The sequence below is a fragment of the Colobus angolensis genome, unplaced genomic scaffold, assembly GCF_000951035.1.
Source record: "Colobus angolensis palliatus isolate OR3802 unplaced genomic scaffold, Cang.pa_1.0 Scaffold414, whole genome shotgun sequence".
Lineage (NCBI taxonomy): Eukaryota > Metazoa > Chordata > Mammalia > Primates > Cercopithecidae > Colobus > Colobus angolensis.
Window position 1 is genome coordinate 1,206,581 of NW_012117533.1, and position 22,020 is coordinate 1,228,600.

General features: G+C 46.0%; 1 protein-coding gene across 1 annotated transcript in view; it reads left to right on the top strand.

Moving 5' to 3' along the window:
* The window catches only part of LOC105521971 (supervillin-like), a 112,839-nt gene that overhangs the window by 90,019 nt on the left and 800 nt on the right, over positions 1–22,020 (top strand). Inside the window, 13 exon segments of the mRNA XM_011956347.1 lie at positions 1,570–1,725; positions 3,022–3,158; positions 3,764–3,911; positions 4,040–4,185; positions 5,730–5,905; positions 9,143–9,287; positions 10,036–10,312; positions 11,590–11,683; positions 12,381–12,692; positions 12,826–12,833; positions 15,099–15,254; positions 17,508–17,649; positions 18,692–18,818. Coding sequence (XP_011811737.1) covers positions 1,570–1,725; positions 3,022–3,158; positions 3,764–3,911; positions 4,040–4,185; positions 5,730–5,905; positions 9,143–9,287; positions 10,036–10,312; positions 11,590–11,683; positions 12,381–12,692; positions 12,826–12,833; positions 15,099–15,254; positions 17,508–17,649; positions 18,692–18,818 — 2,024 coding nt within the window.

Below are 22,020 nucleotides of genomic sequence, written 5' to 3' on the forward strand. Positions count from 1 at the left end.
TCAGGCTCAAGCAGTTCTCCTGCCTCAGCCTCCCGAGTAGCTGGGACTACAGGTGCACACCACCTCGCCCAGCTAATTTTTGTATTTTTAGTAGAGTTGGGGTTTCACCATGTTGGCCAGGATGGTCTCGATCTCTTGACCTCGTGATCCAGCTGTCTCGGCCTCCCAAATGGCTGGGATTACAGGTGTGAGCCACCACGCCCAGCCTCTAATCCTAGATTTTTATATTATTAACTGACACATACGCCAGTGCTTTTCAAATTGTTCTTGGTGGGACCCTGGGCTTCTCAGAGTTGGCATGTGGGCTGGAGGGAGCCAGCTGGGGGCAATGAATGGAGGCGAGGAGATGGGCTCCAGGCTCTCACTCCCACTGTAGACTGAGCCACACTGCTCTCATCTGCTCAATAATGTGGGGTTCCATCATTCTGAAACAGTGATTTTCTTGGTTTAAAGTGATAGCATGCATAATCTTGATTTTTGGAATAATCTTACTATAATTTTCATTTTCCCATAACACTCATAAACCTATTTCCTCATGTTTTTCTTAGAAATATAGTATTTAGATGAAGTGGTTGAGTCTTTTCATTATAACTAGTTTACTAAGAAAATATATTTCAGGCTGGGTGTGGTGACTCACACCTGTAATGCCAGCACTTCAGGAGGCAGAGGCAGGAGGATCACTTGAGCCCGGGAAGTCAAGGCTGTAGTAAGCTGTAATCACAGCACTGCACTCTAGGCTGGGTGACAAAGTCAGACTCTTTCTCAAAAGAAAAGAAAAAAGGCGTATTTCAAAATCACACCACCACAATTTATTGACAAATATTGTCATATTTCTCCAAACATAATCCCAGTAAAAAATGTTCTGAATATCTCTCCAGCATATACATTTTTAAAAACAATAAGTTGAAGAAATAAAGGTTTGTTAGCACAAATCTTACATGCATTTCCTGTGCTTCCAGTTTTGGGGGGCTCAGGGTTGAATTAGTGATGACTGACTGACCCATGGATGTTTGCACTGAAAACCGGGCATCTTATAAATACAATCTTAACTCTGAGAGCAGTAGACCTCAAGATAACGTCTGGTTGATCACTTTGCTTCAGCAAAAGATTAGAACCTAATCATTCCTTACACAGTGTCTACTTTTTTTTTTTTTTAACATATAAAAGGTTTTGGTGAAAACTGTCTAACAGTCATCTGGCATCTGTGCATTCGGGCATCGAAAAGTTGTTAGGATTTATAACAGCTTTCAGTGGAATTGCAACAAGTGAATCCAGCTCCTGGTTTTGTACTAAAGTGGCTGGTCCACATCATCACTCAGTTCTTGTCCCTCTGCACAGCGCGGTGTGACACTTGTCAACAAGCAGTTTATATTTTCAATGCTGTATTTAATTCTTAACAAGGTGGTTAATCACTGACTTGCACATTTAATCAAACTTGATTACGTTTTCCCTTTCAGGATTAACTTGAAAAGGCAAAGGTGTTGAGTCAGTTATGAATAATTTCTGACTGTAAATATTGTCACTGTAACTGAACCTCCTGCGTTGTCTTTCCTTATTCACCCCGCCCAGCATCTTCCAACTCCAGCTTCTCAGAAGTCACCCTGGCAGGTATAGCCAGTAAACAAAACTTCAGCAACGTCAGCCTGCGGAGCGTCAACCTGACGGAACAGAACTCTAACAACAGCGCTGTGCCCTACAAGAGGCTGATGCTGTTGCAGATTAAAGGTATTTCAGAGCAGCCTGGCATGGTGACTCAGGGCCCGTGGTTTCTCTCTGGTCACATAAAGATTCCTGACTGTGTAATTCATCGCCTGTGCCGGGAAGGGAACACACGCTTTTTGAGAACCTACTGTCTGTTCCTTGCTATGCAACCTCCTGTCTCTTAAGCTTCCCCCAATCCCATGACATAGGAGGTATTCTGCCCATCATGACTTCCAGAGGCAGGAATGTGTCTGGGGTCCCAGTAGCTACTGGGTGGCAGAGCTGGATTCGAACCCAGGTCCCCCCACTCCGGAGTCCCAGCTTTTGCTCCTGGTGCCCCTTGCCCCACGTGGTGGCCAAACATCCGTGCAGTTACCAGAGGTGCCCTATGTCATCAGAGGGGCTCTCTGCTCCCTGCCCAGTCCTCCCCGAGTCAGTACAGAACCAGGAAGGAAGACACAGCTTGGGGAAGGAATCAAGGGAAGGTGGATGCAGATGAAGCCCACCTGCATTCCACTCCAGTGCCCTTCGTGTCCTTAGCGAGGGAGATTCCAAAGACGAACCGGGGGCTCTGGGCCATGAGGAGGGAGACTCAGCTGCCTCCTGGTGGCTACTGTATAGATGAATCCTCCAGATGAGAATGGAGGAAATAGCCTCTCCCTCCAGGAGGGTTTCCCACATCTTTCTGCATGACCTCTGTCCTATTGTGTGTATTTAAAAAGACCAGTGACAAGCTCAAATAACCGATCTCTGTCCTGAGTCCTGACCCAGAGACTACACGATCAGTGTAATTGTGGAAAGCTCAAAATCAACAGATATTTAGGAGAAGGTGTTGAAAGCCACAGAAGGTGGTGGCTCCGTCCTTCCTGTCGAGAGGCCCTTAGGTTCATAGTGGAAACTCCCCAGGGGAAGATCTGACCCTTCCTGAAGGCATGGCTTCCCTTGCCTGGCCCACAGATGTAATTGGGCGCAGGAGGCGGCCAGGGGAGAGAAAGGCCTCCGGAGAAGAGTGAAGGAAGGAAAAGGAGCCTGTGCGCTCATCCCCCTGGAAGGGGGAGCCCTCATTAACCCACGCACGTGACACTGATAATGGTTCTGAGAAGCAGTGACATTTGGGAAAGCACGATCCACAGAAGCAGCCGCTAGTGCCATCATGATGCCCTTTCTAATCCCCCTGCTGCCACCCTGGGCCATGGGCACTCTTATTAGCAGACAAGACTCTTTAGAAGTGAAAGTGTCTGCAGCAGAGATGCTTCCAATGTGGGTGCATCCTATCCCCGTTCTGTATGAAAAGACGGTGATTGTCTGCCTTGTGTTCAGGAAGAAGACACGTGCAGACCAGGCTGGTGGAACCTCGAGCTCCGGCGCTCAACAGTGGGAACTGCTTCCTCCTGCTGTCTCCCCACTGCTGCTTCCTGTGGGTAGGAGAGTTTGCAAACGTTATGGAAAAGGCGACAGTTGGTACCTGCAAAATAAAAATGCTTTAGCTAACGTCTCCTTTACACACCGGTGGAATATTCTTCCTGGCGTCAGTCACAAAGCTTCTCAAATGCCAGGTGTTGCATTCAAGTGAGAAGGGATAGGTAGGATTTCTGTCCTGAATGTCTCTCAAACAAGCCTTCATGACGTGTTTAAATGGGGTGGTTTAGGACTATGACCTACACCCCAGTGTTTAGGTCCTGGGTTCCTTCTTACTTCTGTGTGAAAAAGGAAGCGGCCCCCTTTAAAGTCCTTTATCCCAGGTAGCTGTGAAGTTCTGCCACAGACCTACTGAATGAGACTGTCATGGGGTAAAGCCCAAAGAATGGTGTTTTTTAAAAGCATCACATGTGACCTATTGAAGATGGAGAACGGTTGCTCTAAAGAATTGATACTCCCTGGTCTTTCAGTTACATTTTCTTGAGGTCGTTGAAAATACCCAGTAACCAGCATCCACCCACACCCACGGTCACAAGGCTTTCCTTGCAGGCACACACAGTTTCTCCCTCTGGTTTTGACATGGGCCACTCTGTGTAGCCAACGGCTTTTCTACCCAGGTAATTGTGTTCCTCTCTTTTCTTAGGCCTCAGAACTTGCAGCTTTAATTCAGACAAAGAGGAAGTTTGATTGTAGAGCTACTTATATCTAAACCATCGAAGAAGGAATTAATATATACATTCATGCAGCCAAAGACTTCTGGAAGCTTCTGGGTGGCCAAACCAGTTACCAGTGTAAGACTTTATTGCACTTCAGAGATTGACAAGACTTGAATCTGCTTTCTTCTCCCTTAGCTCATTCTTCTAAACCAGCTATTTTGCGATGTAAAATGTGATGCCCTCCTGTTGTTCTTATCCCCAAGCTGCTGGAGACCCAAAAGGAGATGAACTCTATGAAGCAGCCATAATAGAAACTAACTGCATTTACCATCTCATGGATGACAAATTTGTTCCTGATGACAACTACTGGGGGGAAATTCCAAAATGCTCCCTTCTGCAACCCAAAGAGGTACAGCCCATGGGCTTTGCCCTTCAATGAGAAAGCACATTGAAAGCACTCAGCACAGGCTGCCCAATAAACTAGAGAGTAAGTTCCCAATAAAGGTGAGCCAGTGTCAGTACCCATCGTATAACATTTACAGTTTTTTAAAAGATTTTCTTTCTTTCTCTTTTTTTTTTTTTCCGAGACACAGTCTTGTTCTGTTGCCAGGCTGGAGTGCAGTGGTGAGATTTCGGCTCACTGCAACCTCTGCCTCCCTGCTTCAAGCGATTCTCCTGCCTCAGCCTTCTGAGTAGTTGGGACTACAGGCACATGCCACCATGCCCGGCTAATTTTTGTATTTTTGGTAGAGACAGGGTTTCACATGTTGGCCAGGATGGGCTCGATCTCCTGACCTCGTGATCTACCCGCCTCAGCCTTTCAAAGTGCTGGGATTACAGGTGTGAGCCACCGTGCCCAGCCAGAATATTTGCTATTTCAACCCATTACTGACATCTTAAATGCTAATATGGAATCCAGAATATTGTTCAAAGGTGGCATGGATCATTGAAAGCATCATAGGCAAAATGTAAATATTAGCCCTATCACATTTTGTATAAACATTAACTAGAATATTTTTCAGTCTTTAAGTTTGAGGAATAATAGATGCATATATATATAATTTATGGATTTTTCAATTAATGTGCTGTTTTTGTCCTATCACACCAGTAAATATTTATTAATTATATACATTTCCAGTACCATTAAGTATACTAAGTGTTGAGAAAGTGGAAGACACACAGGCCCTTAAGTTTTATTGGGTGGAAGAGTATTAGAAGGAATGTAATCTGGAGCAAGTTTGACTGTGTGATATGTATGGGCATTTACATGAAGAAAAAGTCACAGAAAAAGAAATCATCAGGAATAATTTTCAATAGAAAGTGAAATTGAGCCGAGTTTAGAGTTAAGCAAAATTTGAATTGCTGGAAGTGAAGGGAGAAATTATTCTAAGAGAAAGAGTAAAACAAACTATGAAAATAAGAAATAGCATTACATTCAGGTATTCATTCAGCAAACACTTAGTAATCAATCCCTCCTGTATGTAACACTATGATCTAATCCCTGCCCTTAAGGATCTTGGAATTGTGTACAGGAGAGAAGACACCATTGGACCACGAGTGCCTGGCGTATATGAAATGGCCTCTGTGTATATATTAATGAATGAGCACATGAGAGGGGGAGGAATCAGGGAGAGAGGGAGGAAGTCGACAGGATGATGTATGTAAAGAACTCTTGTGAATTGCAAGTTGTAAGCAGTTTGAGAGTTCAGAGGAGGGAACATTACCTTGGCCACTTAGGACACTGGGAGGAGGAATCATGCCCCCAGGGCAGAGGCTGGCTTGGCGGGGCAGTGCCAGCTGAGATCTCCTGGCGTTTTTGTGTCTGCGTTGGTCGCCCCATTGGGATTTCTGTCTTCCTTCGTTTGAGTCGCTGTCAACAGAGACCCTGTTGCCCCTGATTCAACTGCTGCACGTTCTTGAAGTTAACAAATTCTTTTGTGCCATTTCTCCCAGGTACTGGTGTTTGATTTTGGTAGTGAAGTTTACGTATGGCATGGGAAAGAAGTCACATTAGCACAAAGAAAAGTAGCATTTCAGCTGGCAAAGCACTTACGGAATGGAACCTTTGACTATGAGAACTGTGACATCAATCCCCTGGATCCTGGAGAATGCAATCCGCTTATCCCCAGGTACTCCTGCTGCCGCCTGGGGATGGCTCCCCGAGCGAGCTGATTCCCTTCGATCCCTCCGTTCTCACCACAGTCCTCTACTCTCACTCTTTATAGGGTTCAGTTTTCATAAACGGTTATATGCAGCGGACTGTGAATATTCACAAAAGGAACAGTTCTTTAACTTTTATCTAACTATTGTGGAAATATGGATGCTGTAGTCTTCTGGAAGAGGTTTGTTACAGTTGATTTCTTGAAGTGAGCAAGAAAAGCTGCAAGTTCCCCTGCGGCGTCCCAGGTGCTGCTGTGGCAGACGAACAGCAATTGTTGAAACAAATACATGCAGATCTGAAAGGCTTCCCGGGTCTGGAATTCAGCCATTGATCTGAAAGTGCAAAAGCAACATGCCTCCTTCTAATTTCATACCTTCCCAGCATCACCCTCAAATTCCAGGATTTATTTGGCAGCAGATGATACCTTTGGGAAGGGAAGAGGGGGAGAAGATGGTATTAAAATAATGATTGCAATTTCAATATTCCCTGCATGTACTGGACTCTTTAACGTCATTTTGGCAATTCAATAGAATATGTACAAACTCTGAAATTATGATTATGAAAAAAATAATTCTTACATGCAAAGGATTGCTGTTGTTCTTCCAACTACCAGACCAAAAAAAAGTAGGTTTTTTAACTATGTGTGCCATTACAATAGATTGAAACCGATGAACCACCAAACAGCATAGAATATTGGGCATCACACAAATGCTTTCCATTGAACTGGTATATGAATTTCAATTTTCCTGCCTAGGTTCCTGCTTTAAAATCCAATTATTGATTTTCTTATTAATTATTATAGAAATCATTAAAATTATGTCAATGTGGTAAGAAGTTTTAAAATCCTTGTTAAGCAAATGCACTAATGTTTAACATAAGTATGGTAACAACCGTTGTTTTAAGGACTGGAACTACAGCTCAAAGATTTTATTTGGTATAGCAAAGGAAAAAAAAAAACAGGCTAAAGCATAAAATCTATGTGATGGCCAACTGTATTTAATAATGGCATAATCACAGATCTGGAAGTAGATGACGGAGCTCCTAACCCACTGGTTTTCAAAATCTCTGAGACAGAATCACCTGAGGGGACTTTAAAAAGATGCGTTTGCTCAGCCCAGCCCCAGAGATGTGTTTTCGATTCACGTGAGTTAGAACTTATGTGTCAATGTGTCTTAAAAGCTCCCGGGGATTTTAAGATGCAGCCAGGATTACACACCCATCCCTTCTTAGCAAATGAGGCTGAAACCACTGAGCCCAGTTCCAGCTGTAAGTCAGGGAAGGGGGTAGAGAAACACACCTGGCTCCTGGCCCAGGTTCATCCCCCTCACCCTGCAATCTGCCACGTGACTTGCTCACAACGCTTCAAAACATAAACGACAGATTCTAAAGCAGAAGCCAAGAGCCCTTTCAGTCATCATCTTAGCAAGCCTGCAGAGTAGGACTGACATAAGAGACAGTCATTCAGATATTTTCTGATAAAGACCACAGCCTTTCAAGACCGCCGTGCATTTTCCATAGGTGCTTATGTTTGATTCCCAAAGTCCCACAAGAGCACGAGGTGGAAGTGTCCGTGTTCTATGATTTATCCGGCAGCTTTCTTTGAATCAGGCAGCCTTTTTGATGTGCCTCAGCTGTGACATCAGCAGGTGTGGTCTTGACCAAGTAGGAAGCCACTGAGGCAGTAGCACAGCAGGGCACCAGCAGCAGGGCGGGTTGCTCTAAGGGGTGGCTGCATCCCGGGCCGGATTCACAACCGAAGATGGATGTGGAGGGATAAGAGATCGTGCATATTATTCCAGGGCTACGCTCTCCACAGCACACGTATCTTCTGTACCTTTTCTTTTCTTTTATTTCTTTTTTAAAATTTTTAATTAATTAATTTATTTTTTTGAGACAGAGTCTCACTCTTGTCGCCCAGGCTGGAATGCAATGGTGCTATCTTGGCTCACTGCAACCTCCACCTCCCGGGTTTAAGCGATTCTCCCACCTCAGCCACCCGAGTAGCTGGGATTACAGGCACCCACCACCACACCTGGCTAATTTTTTATTTTTAGTAGAGACAGGGTTTCACTGTGTTGGCCAGGCTGGTCTTGAACTCCTGACCTCAGGTGATTCACCTGCCTCAGCCTCCCAAACTGCTGGGATTACAAGGCATAAGCTACCACACCCAGCCCTCAGCTCTACCTTTTTCTAAATTACCTGTGTTCTTGGGGACAGTGCAAATTCTGAAATCTCAAGCCCACACAAGACCTCCAGTTGGGGCTGTGCCATTTTCTTTCCTATCTCTCTGTGCTCTCCTCATCTGCTGCCCTGGCCAGTCACCTAGAAATAAGTGCACAAAAGGGCACTTCAAGAAAATGAAAGTGTGTTCATTTTAGTGACAGGAGAATCTCCATACTCTGGAGAGCTTTGCTATAACATGAAATAAAATAGTAGAGAATTGTGGGGAGGGGAGCTACCTCTTCCCTACATCTACTAATTAATTGGAGGGAAACTTGGTGAGCATTTGCAGGTGACCGGGTGGCATAGAGTAGATGACAAGTGAGGTTTGCCCGCAGTTCCTGCCATTGCCGAAATCTCCACCCAGTGTGCCACCCCGAGGGCATTCCAAAGACAAGAATTTACTAGAATGTGGCCAGGCACAGTTGCCCACACCTGTAGTCCCAGCACTCTGGGAGGCTGAGGCAGGAGGATCGCTTGAAGCCAGAAGTGCAAGACAGCCTGGGCAACATAATGAGACCTGGTCTCTATTAAAAAATCAGCCAAGCATGGTGGCACACATCTGCAGTTCCAGCTATTTGCAAGGCTGAAGCAGGAGGATCACGGCAGCCCAGGAGTTCGACGCTGCAGGGAACTGTGATTGTGCAATTGCACTTCAACCTGGGCAACACAGCAAGACCTTATCTCAAAAAAAAAAAAAAGACTTGCTTGATTGTAAGAAAAGTCTAGTCCTGACATGGTTCATGTCACATTTAGGCACAACAAAAACTCCATGGACACAAAGCTTTGCAAGACTTCATACTAAAATAACAAAATGTCATTATTTGGTAAAATGCAGGAAAATAAACCATTTGTTCTATACACCACTTACATGCTTTGAGATTTTTTCCAGTAGCCGCATGCGTTTTAGATTCCTTTGTTTAAGCTTGGCTTAATCTTGGTTCTTTTCCTGTCTGTTCTCCCAACCCCCACCCCCACCCTGCAGAAAAGGACAGGGGCGGCCCGACTGGGCGCTATTTGGGAGACTTACTGAACACAATGAGACGATTTTGTTCAAAGAGAAGTTTCTGGATTGGACGGAACTGAAGAGAGAGAATGAGAAGAACCCCGGGGAACTTGCCTAGCACAAGGTATTCCGGCAACCAAGTCTCAAACCTCAGGGCTTGGTTCAGGTCCCAACAAACGTGGCCTTGATGTAAAATGATCAAATCAGGATAGTTCGCATGGTCATCACCTCAGATGTATCATTTCTTTGTGGTGAGAACATTCAGATCTTCTCTTCTAGCTCTTTTGAAATATGCAATACAGTATTGGAAAACAGTCACCCCACTGTGCAGGAGAAACCAGAGCTCATTCCTCCTTTCTGGTTGTCATTTTGTACCCAGTGGCCAACATCTCCCTATCTTCCCTCTCCCGTCTCCTTCCCACACCCCCTTCCCCATAAAACAGATGCATGTATCAACACATCAAATCATACTCATAATCATGTGTCAACTAAAATACTTTTTTAATTAAAAAAAAAACATGGACACACACACACACACACACACACACACACCCTTAAAGCTAAGAGGCCTTCCCAGGATTCACTGGTAGAACAGCAGACAGGCCTCCAATTCTAATCTGACTCTGGGAGGTGAAGAGTCTGGTTTGCACCTGTTCTCGGGCATCCATGTGCTGTTGTGGCAATGGGTGTTCAGACCTCCCAGAGTGTTTCTGGAAATGCAGCCTTTCCCTGACTGCACTTAAACATCCTGGGACAGAGTATGGAAGCTGTATTTTTATGCTGTCCCATGAACAGCTGAAGCAGCGTTGAGTGTGACAAGGAGTGGCTGCGGAAACAGGCAACTGAACCGATGTCTTCATGTTCCCCTGTAGGAAGATTCCAGGGCTGATGTCAAGCCGTACGATGTGACACGGATGGTGTCCATGCCCCAGACGACAGCAGGCACCATCCTGGACGGGGTGAACGTCGGCCGTGGCTATGGCCTGGTGGAAGAACATGACAGGAGGCAGTTTGAGATCACCAGCATCTCCGTGGATGTCTGGCACATCCTAGAATTCGACTATAGCAGGCTCCCCAGACAGAGCATCGGGCAGTTCCACGAGGGGGATGCCTATGTGGTCAAGTGGAAGTTCATGGTGAGCACAGCAGGTTAGTGAACGCTCATGGTTTTTTCCAGCTGAAAGAGGCCGGCCCAGCAGCCCTGCAGGAGCCAGCATCCCCGATGAGTCCTGTTGTGCTCCCCGCTGGGTATGTGCAGTGGGGCCCTGCAGTCATGCGCCTTTGAAAGCCACTTAGTAAACCACAGAGATGAAAAGAAGTAAGGCCGAATTCCTAACAACCTAGCATTGCCGAGGCCGCTGGTGTTCACCTGTAGAAATTGAACTTGCACGTCAAGTCTTCTCGGCTCCCTCTCTCCCTCCCCTGCCCCTGTCCCCAGAGCTTTTCTGGGGAAGAGATGATTGGCCTCTCAATGGTATTGCCCATGTGGCTGTGTGCTGCTTCAATTCAAGTCGTTAAGTACAGCATATCTTCGTGATTTAAAGCTGGAACCAAATGGGCTGTAACATTATAGTAAATACACGCATGGAAGATTGATTTGAAAAGTGAAAGAGGCTGTTTCTCCCCAGACTGAGAGCACGTGTGGTACTTTGTGGGTCTGGTATAGTAAATACAGAGTCTAAACTCTCCTCGGTTCCTGATGGTGACATACCGCATTGCAAAACACTGACCTGGATGCTCTGGAGAAATCACCCCTTTCCTTGCCAAGGAGGAGCCTTTCCCACAGCACTCCTCACCCCTTCCCATTTAGCATGCAGGTCACAGGTTTGTGATTTCAACTCAGAAGAGAGTTTTTTCGCCTCTTTACAGCCCCCTTGCTGTGCAGGTGCACCTGCCCCCGGGGCCACAGGAAGCACAGGCAGCTGTTTGCTTCAGAAAACTGCAGGCTCAGAACCACGTGATTCCTTTCCTGGTTTATATAAAATGCATCTGTTCATCAACTGACACCATTTCCTGAGCACCTACTCTACGGGAGACACTTTTTGTAGGAACCAAGTAACTATTTCAGACCCTGTCTCCAAGACAGTTATCCAGGATGTAAAGCAAGTGCAGGAACACCCAGCAGGCAGGTCTCACTGAGCACAGCCAGTGGGGCTGTGTGCTCTGCAGAGCCGGCTGTGGCCCAGAGGTCCCCCTGCCCCCTCAGGGCACGATGCTGGGGGCTTTATCCTGCCTCTAGCTGAGTGCCTCCTGGGCTCCCTGAGACTTGTTCTGTTGTGATGCTAATTTCTCAGATGAGGAACAGGACCATAAGATCAGGGAACCTGCCTGAAGCCACACAGCTAGCAGGGAGCAGAGCCGGACACTCACATCCAGGCCAGCCTCTTTTCAAACCCGACTGTGCTGTTAACCCACTCTGCGGGCAGGGAGTCAGAGTGGGGCTCCAGCACAGGATGTGGGGAGCCATGAGTTTGGTTACAAGGACGGGCCAAAGAGCCCAGTCACCAGACTGTGGAGCAGGTCAGGCTTGAACCAGCAGCAAGGCGGCTTGAAGTTGGGCCGCTGAACACATCAAACTTCAGAAGCTTCTTAAACAGCAGGAATGGGATCTTCCAGGGCTCAAGCAGCTCCAGCCTCTCCTTCCAGGGAGTAGTGGGGTGTCAGACAAGGACCCCCAGTGGGAGGGACTCCCTTCCCTCCCACTCCCCTCCCCTCCCTTTCCCTTCCTTGACAGGGTCTCACTATGTTGCCCAGGCACTTACTTTCTTCATTTCTTTCCTTCTTTTCTTCCTTTCTTCCCTCCCTCCTTCTCTCCCTCATTCCCTCTCTCCCTCTGTCTCTTTCTCCCTCCCTCCCTCCTCTCTCTCTCCTTTCTTTCTCTTTCTTTCCTTCTCTCTTTCTTCTTTCTTTCCTTCTTTCTTTCTTTGTCTTTCTTTCCTTTCCCCTCCCTCCCTCCCTTCCTCCATCCCTTTTTTCCTTCCTTCCTTCCTTCCTTTCTTCCTGCCTTCCTTTTTTTGTTTCTTTCCAGCAGACTTACAACTTTGGAAAAGTCCAGCTTTGGAGAATTAGGATAGAGCAGAGAATGTTCAGATTCCAGACCATCTCTCCAGCAGCAGAAGCAGAGCCCGATGGCACTTGCAGTCACTCTGTAGCCAACACGGAAGCTCTGGCCCCTTGGTGACACTCATCCAGCTCCTCTATCACTTGTGCCCACAAGAGCCACACCTGCAAACGGGACCGAGTCAGAGCTCAGGGAGCACTTCTGGGAGAGGGTCAGCACACCTGCAAACGGGACCGAGTCAGAGCTCAGGCAGCACTTCTGGGAGAGGGTCAGCACACCTGCAAACAGGACTGAGCCAGAGCTCAGGGAGCACTTCTGGGAGAGGGTCAGCAAAAAGCAGCAGCTGCACAGGTGGTACAGCCTCTGCTTGGCCGATGCTGGCCGGCCTGCTGGGGTCAATGTCCTGGCCCAGCGCCTGCAGGATAGGGTTGCTCGCACTCCAGCAGGGTCAGGGGACAGCTGCTCAAGGTGCCCAGGGATGCTGAGCCAGGCTCCTCCAGGGCATGACAGGGGTTTAATTTCTATAAATAGGTGGCTCTGGGGCAAGGATACTTAACCATGAGCAGTCTTCACACCTCTGTTTTCTGTTATTCCTAAATAGCACTACTGGTACCAAACTTATTCTTGAAACTGCTTTGATGGCATAACATGTCCACACTTTATTTATCTGTTTATCTATTTATTTATTTATTTGCTTATTTAGAGACAGAGTCTTGCTCTCGCTCTGTCACCCAGGCTGGAGTGCAGTGGTGCGATCTAAGCTCACTGCAAGCTCCGTCTACCAGGTTCACACCATTCTCCTGCCTCAGCCTCCCAAGTAGCTGGGACTATAAGCATCTGCCACCATGCCCGGCTAATTTTTTGTATTTTTAGGGAAGCGGGATTTCACCATGTTAGCTAGGATGGTCTCAATCTCCTGACCTCGTGATCCATCTGCCTTGGCCTCCCAAAGTGCTGGGATTACAGGTATGAGCCATCGCACCAGGCCCTATTTATTTATTTTGAGACAGTCTCCCTCTGTTGCCCAGGCTGGAGTGCAGTGGCGCAACCTTGGCTCACTGCAACCTCTCTCTCCTGGGTTCAAGCCATTCTCCCTGCCTTGGCCTCCGGAGTAGCTGGGATTACAGGCGCCTGCCACCACGCCCTGTTAATTTTTGTATTACACTTTAAATTAGACAACTGATCAAGGCTGTGAAAAGAATGACTCTGGATCAAGAGGTCAGGAAGTCGAGACCATCCCGGCTAACACGGTGAAACCCCATCTCTACTAAAAATACAAAAAAAAAAAAAAGAAAAAGAAAAGGAAAAGAATGGCCCCATAAGTTCTTCCCACTAAAAATTGAATCTTTACATTGCTAAAATTAAAAATGAATACACATATGAAAAATGAATTTGTATATAGGACTACATGTCAATACATGAAGAAAAACTCTTAACGAAAATTAGTGAAATGCCCATTTTGTAAAATATCTTTAAAGAAATAGAAGTCTAGGCTTGTACCTGTAATCCCTGAGTTTTGGGAAGCTGAGGTGGGAGGATCACTTAAGGCCAGGTGTTCAAGACTACTCTGGGCAGCATAGTAAAACCCCATCTGTACAAAAAATAAAAAAATCAGCCCAGTATAGTGGCATCTGCCTGTAGTCCCAGGGCTTTGGGAGGCTGAGCCAGGAGGATCCCTTGAGCCCAGGAGTTCAAGGCTGCAGTGAACTATGGTTATACCACTACACTCCAGCCTGAGCAGCAGAGCAAAACCCTGTCTCTAAAATAAAAATACTTTTAAAAAGAGATACAATTGTATTTTGGATATATACAGTCAAGTCTATTTAGAATGTTAGGACATGATATTGGTTAGTTAAGTGTAAATGTGTATTTACACAATGTATTTGAGTGCTAAAAATGTCTAGGTCTTTATAAACTGTTATGATCTATTTGAAACATGCCTTTCCCCAGTAATCTAGTTGGTACAACAAATTTTCACTACTTTGAGGAATAGGATTGCCAATCAAAGGCAAAATTTTTTGCCAAGTTAGCAGAAATTTCAGTTGAGTGGAGTGGCTTCCAAATTAATTTTAGGTATTTATAATGTAGTCATTGATGGTTCCTATTTTATTTTGCCCTCTCAAAAACATACCAACTTAGCCAGTTCAGATCTACAGCGGATGGTAGGAAAGGCCATTTTTAGTGAAAATACTTTAAGAAATTATTAGAATCATTTATGGAACCTATGTTACAGATACTTTGCCAAAGAAATGGCTGAAAAAAGCAAGTAAATATGACCCCTGAACTTTTAGGAACTTAAATGAGTTTTCTTCTTCCTTTCAAACCCCAATACAGTTGTAATGTTGGAAATGGGATTGAAGCTAGGAAAAATTAAGGTGATATAGAAGCAGAGACTCCAGTCTTTTTTGTTTGTTTGCTTGTTTGTTTGTTTTGTTACAGAGTCTCACTCTGTTGCCCAAGCTGGAGTGCAGTGACGCGATCTTGGCTCACTGCAGCCTCCACCTCCTGGGTTCAGGCGATTCTCAGCCTCTTGAATAGCTGGGATTACAGGCATGTGCCACCATGCCCAGCTAATTTTTGTATTTTTAGCAGAGACGGGTTTCACTATGTTGGCCAGGCTGGTCTCAAACTCCTGGCCTCAAATGATCAACCCACCTCGGCCTTCCAAAGTGCTGGGATTACAAGCATGAGCCACCGCACCTGGCCAGTTCTTTTACTATTACAATTTAACAGGTCTTCTCCACCTCGAAGCTCAGATAAATTCTACCTGTTTCCACAATGCTTTGAATTATTTCATATTTTACATTCATTCTTCATCTGGAATTTACTTTAATTCATATGGTATCTTTAGCTTTGTTCTCTTTTCTTTCAAAGATCCTGGAAGTTGTAACTTCGCACCCCACCTGTTCATCCTCAGCAGCTCCTCTGGGGATTTTGCGGCCACGGAGTTTGTGTATTTTGCCCAAGCCCCCTCTGTGGTCAGTTCCATGCCCTTCCTGCAGGAAGATCTGTGCAGCGTGCCCCAGTCGGGCACTGCTTGCAGGCGGCAGCTGTGCTGAGCAGCAGAAGACACACCTTCCATGTGCTTCTGCACACCCAGAACATATGCTTATCCTCACCCCTAAACCAAAAGGAAGGAGGGTGAAATCAGCCACACATTATAGCATAAGGAACGAGGCTCAATTACTTAACCCACCCAAAGACGTCAGCTAAGAACAGATTGAGCACCACAGTGGCAGGCCTGGCGTCTCTGCTCTTCTCCCAGCCTTGCTCTCAGTCTTGTTGCTGCATGGTCACTGGTCGACTGCCATTGCTCCAGCCATCATGTTTGCATTCAAGACAGAAAGAGAAAGAAGGGTGGAGGAAAAAAGGGAACTTAATAGCCACATCTTTCTCTTTAATCAGATAAAAAAGACGTTTTCCCAGAAACCCCCAGCAGACTTCTGCTTATATCCCATTGGGCAGAGCTTGTCACATGGCCAACCCCAGCTGCAAGGGAGTCTGGGAAAGCAAATGGCGGGGGAGAAGGGTGTTGAGGTATCAGCTACGTTAGCCAGTGAACAGGGCCTGCCATACCGTCTCCACAGCAAAGGCAAGCCTCCAGCCCAGGTCTTCTGATCCCAAGGTCAGGGCTGTTTCCACAAGGCCACCACCTCAAGACAGAAACCTCTGTGCCCTCATTCTGGTTGGGAAAGTCACAAGAGACTGGGCTTGACAGCCCCTCCCGCCCACCCTCCAGCGAAGCCAAAGTCAGCTGCCTCTCAGTTTGTGTTTGTTGCTTCTCACATTACAAGAGCCTGGAGCTGCAGCCAGGGACCTCACCTTGCACTGAGAGCCCAGGGCACCACTGGAAGTTTGACCAGTGCACATGTCATGCTTGGAAAATCTTAGCCATCAGAAAGAGAGGCTGTGCCCACGCCCTTCATCCTGGGGCTCAGGGCGGGTTATCAACCTCCACTGGGCTTTTAAAATGTGGCTTTCACAGAATCCTGAAACGCATGCCAGGAAAGGACACACGGTGAGCCGACCAGCAACAGTGAGAGGCGTTTTGCCACGTGGAGTAAGAGTCAGGCTGACAATTTGAGGAGGAGAAAAAGTGAGGAGGAAAAGGCAGTAGAACAATTTTTATTTTCAATTTATTTCATTTTATTTTATTTTATTTATCATTTATTATTTATTTATTTATTTTTGAGATGGAGTCTCACTCTGTCGCCCAGGCTGGAGTGCAGTGGCGCAATCTCGGCTCACTGCAACCTACACCTCCCGGACACCTCCCGGGTTCACGCCATTCTCCTGCCTCAGCCTCCCAAGTAGCTGGGATTACAGGTGCCCGCCACAATGCCCGGCTAATTTTTTGTATTTTTAATAGAGATGAGGTTTCACCATGTTGGCCAGGATGGTCTCAATCTCCTGACCTCATGATCCTCCTGCCTCGGCCTCCCAAAGTGCTGTGATTGCAGGCGTGAGCCACCGCGCCCGGCCATTTTATTTTATTTTTTAGAAATAGCGTCTCACTTTGTCATGCAGGCTGGAGTGCAGTGACACAGTCATGACTCACTGCAGCCTCGAACTCCTGGACTCAAGTGATCCTCCCACTTCAGCCCCTGAGTAACTGGGACTATAGGCATGTACCATGCCTGGCGTTTTTTTTTTCTTTTTGTAGAGATACGGTCTCACCGTGTTGCCCAGGCTGGTCTTGAACTCCTGGGCTCAAACAGTCCTTCTTCCTCAGCCTCCCAAAGCACTGGGATTACCAGCATGAGCCACCACTCCTGGCCACAGTTTTGATGTTTAAAGCCCATTTCTCTGTAAGAGAACCATGAGCTCACCTCACTGCTAAGCAGTCGCACGCAGGGCAGGAACGCCTCTGACCTGTCTGCCGTGAGAGGTGTGCTCCAGTGTTGATTGTGCTCTTTGGAGATACGCGGTGCTAACAGCCCCTTGAGTGGCACATGCATTATCCCTTCTACTCTTAGCACAGTCCTGCCAGTATCCAGAAGGGCCAGGGGCTTGAGCTGGGGCAAAGGGAGGAGGACCTGGAGGATGAGGAATGAAAGAGACTAACTCCTCTCTCTGCCTAGAGGCTTCTCCCAGTTGAACTTTCAAAGTGCTGGGGTGTTCTGGGTTTCTGTTTGCCCCTTTGCGCCTGGTTTGACGGCCAAGGGGGTTTCCCCCATGACACAGCAGCGGGGAGGAACAGCATCCACTAGGTTTGGGGAGGAGTGAGCTGGAAATGTCCGTGAAGGAGCTCCTGACAGTCAGGGTCTGTCCCTGCCCTCACAGCGCTTTTCCTTGTTGACAATCACCACGAGGTGTACCTCTGGCAAGGCTGGTGGCCCATCGAGAACAAGATCACTAGTTCTGCCCACATCTGCCCTGCCTCCGACCAGAAGAGCACGATGGAGACTGTACTCCAGTACTGCAAAGGAGAGGCCTCGCCAGCAGCTCCCCGGAGCCCTAGACCCTCTTTCTCTTTCTGCATGGGTCAGCCAGTGTCTGTAAAGCCTGGCAGGTGGTAATGAAATCCATTTATTTCCCCTTTAATTTTTTTGAGATTTATTAATTTTTAGATTAGTGCATTCTCAGCTGCCAGCATGAAGAAGAACTAGTTTTTCTGTCTGGTATTATGAGGCCATCTAACATGTTACCCTCAAGGATAAAGGCTATATTGTGGAACGCCCCAGGCAGATTAAAACCCTGTTGTACTCCGGGTTGATCACACTGAGAGACAAGTTGGCCTCTGCCATGTACATTATCTGCAACCACTACCATGCTGTTGGAAAATGAAAGTCTCCCCCAAATGGTGAATGGCCATTGCCAACCTTTTTGTTATTTATTATTTTTTTAGTGTTATATCCTAAAAATAAGTTTGTAGTTTTTCATATACCATCCACATGAAATTTCTGGTCCTTTATGTAAAGTGAAAATATCAGTAATTAATATCACATTTTTATGGTTTCATTGATACTATTAGTTTAATATCACTGAGTATGTGCAATTGATTCTCTTCCTGAAAAACTGTTCAGCAATAAATAACATATGAAACCTTCCACCCAATGTTATAGTGAATGTGGATGTATAAGATGCTGTCATTCGCTATCAGTCATACTGGAGTTAATCCCGTGGTAGGAAGGCAGAGGGAAGCTGCCACAGTGAATTCAGGAGGAAGAAAATGCTCCACCCAGAAGCTGCAGACAGAGGAGCTCTCCCTTCCAGGAATACAGAGCGTTTTGTTAGGTTCAAGAAGTATAGACTCAGGTTGATTATAGGTCACTATTGTAGTCACAGGCATGAAACTAACATCTTACATAAACATTATCCATGTGTTGTTATGAACTACTCGTAACTTGCATTTTAAACATGAAGTCATGAGTTCTGACAAAGAAGAAAGGATTTCAAGGGAAATCAGTGAAAGACAGGGTCTCCCTCTCCCTTGGGTCTACTGACGTTGTGTTCTATGTAACTACAGGGAAAAATCTCAAGAAACTACCCCCCAAGTCTTACCTTATCCATGCTGGTCTGGAACCCCTGACATTCACGAATATGTTTCCCAGCTGGGAGCACAGAGAGGACATTGCTGAGATCACAGAGATGGTGAGCACACTTTCCTGCCCTGTGAAGGTGGCTTCTGTGCCTTTTGGATTGTGGGTTGACTTTACTTTGGGGAGAGCATCCAATTGCACTTTCAAAGTGGGAAAATATTTTTTATTTTGCAACATGATAACATGTCATGGAATTCACTTAGGAAGAAGAGAAGTCTAACAGGAAATCAATTGAACTATTTTAGTAATTTTCTACACAGTGTACCCAAATTTTAAAAACTTAAAAGCAAAAGTGAGTTTAATCATGCTGACTATATATGTACATAAAAGCTGTGAACTCTTCATTCTGTTTGCTAAGAACCTGTTGCTTGGCATTGCTTGTCTCCAGTGTTCATGTGATGTGCAACCAAACCCTCATGTTTCAGACGTTAACCTTGTGTAGAGGAGACACAAACAAAATCTGATGAATCAGTGTGTTCAGATAACTGAATGAATGGATGTACTGCGACTCACTTATGATAAGGTATCGCTCAACATCTCATTAATATTGTCTTTTATGAGATCACCTGGTATTTCCACATGAGCCATTTATCATAACTTCTGTCTACCGAAATATATGGTTATCCAGAATGTTTTCCAACCACACAGAAAAGAAGTTACCTATAACGATGTTGAATTTCTTATTGATGAGCTATTAACATTGCTAGGAATAGCAGTTCCAAGGATTTGTTTTGGTTTGATGGGCGATGGTGTTTTTTCATTTTGATTTTTTTTTTTTTTTTAACCATGTAGGAGAGCTGCTTTGATTGGGGAAATGACCCAAGTGTATTTTATTGTCTCAAATTTGTGTCTCTGACCGACTAAAATTAGGTTGTTTTACAGCAGGGAAGAAATGTAACCATGTGTGGGAAAACAGGAATGAAGGAGGGCTGAGGAAGAGGAGGTGGTCAACAGGACGCAGGGAGTCAGTTGGGCATCATGAAGGGTGAGGGGCCTGGTAAGCTTCCATTTTTTCTTTTCTTTTCCAGCCCAGGCTGGAGTGCAGTACCACAATCACAGCTCACTGCAGCCTCCGCCTTCCAGGCCCAATCAATGCTCCCAGATCAGCCTCCCAGGTAGCTGGGACTACAAGCACACACAATGTCCAGCTAAGTTTGTATTTTCAGTGAGGTTTTGCCACGTTGTTCAGGCTGGTCTTGATCTCCTGGGCTCAAGCCATTTGTTGGCCTCAGCTTTCCAACGTGCTAGGATTACAGGCTGGCTTTCCAAAGTGCTAGCTGTTGGCTTTCTGACACTCTCAGAGAGGCCTGATGGTTGATTTCCTGAGAAAGTAACTCAGATAAGACAAATATAACTTTCTCAAGGTTCAAAACTGGGATAGTCAAATTTTTGATGTTTATTCGAAGAAACCATAAACATCAGTTCTGTGGGACAGTTTAGCCAGTTTCAGAAGGAGGTAACTCACCATTCTCTCTCTGTATTCACTATAGATCCTGGGGGTTGGCAATGGGGCTGTTTACTGTTGTGCAGGCCTATGGGATTCCAGCCAGAAAAGAGTCGGGCTTCCCATGCCAGCAAGTTGTACAAATAATTAACACTCACCAAGTGCTGATTCTGCACTAGGCACAACTCCAAGCACTTTACACTGATTTTCTTGTTTAATTATCACAACAGTTCATCAAGATCTATCTTCTTCTTATTCCCATTTTACTGGCGTGGGAGCAGAGGCACAGAAACATGAAGTGACTTTCAGTGAGTAGAAAAGTCAGTACTCAGATGCAGGCAGGATCACTCAAACATTTGCCTTCGTCTCGCTTTTTTTGAGACAAGGTCTTGCTGTGTCACCCAGGCTGGAGTATACTGATGCCATCATGGCTCATTGCAGCCTGGAACTTCTGGATTAAAACCATCTCCCTGCCTCAGCCCCCTGAGTAGCTGGGACTATAGGTGTGCACCACCATGCCCAGCTGATTTTTGTATTTTTTGTAGAGATGGGGGTTCTCACTATGTTGCCCAGGCTGGTCTCAAACTCCTGGGCTCAAGCAATCTCCTGCCTTGGCCTCCCAAAGTACGGGGATTATAGGCATGAGTCACCATGCCCGGCCCAAAACCTGCCTGTTGACCACTAGTCCCCATATATTTGTGATTTTGGCAACAGCTATTAGTCATGCATTCCCATCATCCACCCACCCAAAAAGAGAGAAGTCAATCTGGGGTCCCAAGTTTAATGGAGGAAGAGAATTTACCCAGAATAGCTTGTTCACATTAAATTCACACAGTGGTTTAAAAGCAAACTTGATTGTGCTCCAAAATATTCTGGATGCACTTTCTGACCTTCTTTTTCTATTGTGGATTAAGAAGGTGCTCAGGTGGGCGGATCATGAGGTCAGGAGTTTGAGACCATCCTGGCCAACATGGTGAAACCCTGTCTCTACTAAAATACAAAAAATTAGCCAGGTGTGGCGGTTCACGCCTGTAGTCCCAGCTACTAAGGGGGCTGAGACAGGGAATCACTTGAACCTGGGAGGCGGAGATTGCTGAGATCGCGCCACTGCACTCCAGCCTGGCGACAGAGCAAGACTCTGTCTCAAAACAAAGAAAAAACAAGAAAAAAAAAAAAATGAGGCCAGGGAGGGGAGGAGGGTATGATTTCTTTTCAGTTTAATTATTTTAAAAATATTTTTAAACAAATTCCATTATTTGGAGGTCTCTGGTGTTTAGACTTAAAATTTACTAATCTTAGTTTGTAATTCACTCATGGTGAACATTTTTCCAGTGGCAGTCCTGAGATAAGATTTGTTTGAAACTCTGTGATAAGGTGAGAAAACATCTAAAAGTCAGAGAAACAAGATTCCATCTCTACAAAATATTTTAAAAGTGTATTAGGTGAGCATGGTGGCATGCATCTGCAGGCCCAGCTACTCAGGAGGCTGAGGTGGGAGGATCATTTGAGCCTAGGAGTTCAAGGCTATGGTGAACTGTGATTGCACCACTGCACTCCAGCCTGGTGACAGAATGAGACACTGTCTCTAAAAAATAATAATAATAAAAGGGGGCCAAATGCAGTGGTTCACACCTGTAATCCCAGTGCATTATCAGGCTGAGGTGGGAGGATCACTTGAGGCCAAGAGTTTGAGACCAGCCTGGGCAACAGAGCAAGAGGGGAGGGGAGGGGAGAGGAGGGGAGGGGAAGGAAGGGGAGAGGAAGGGAGGAGGAGGGAAGGAAGGAAGGAAAGAAGGAAGGAAGGAAGGGA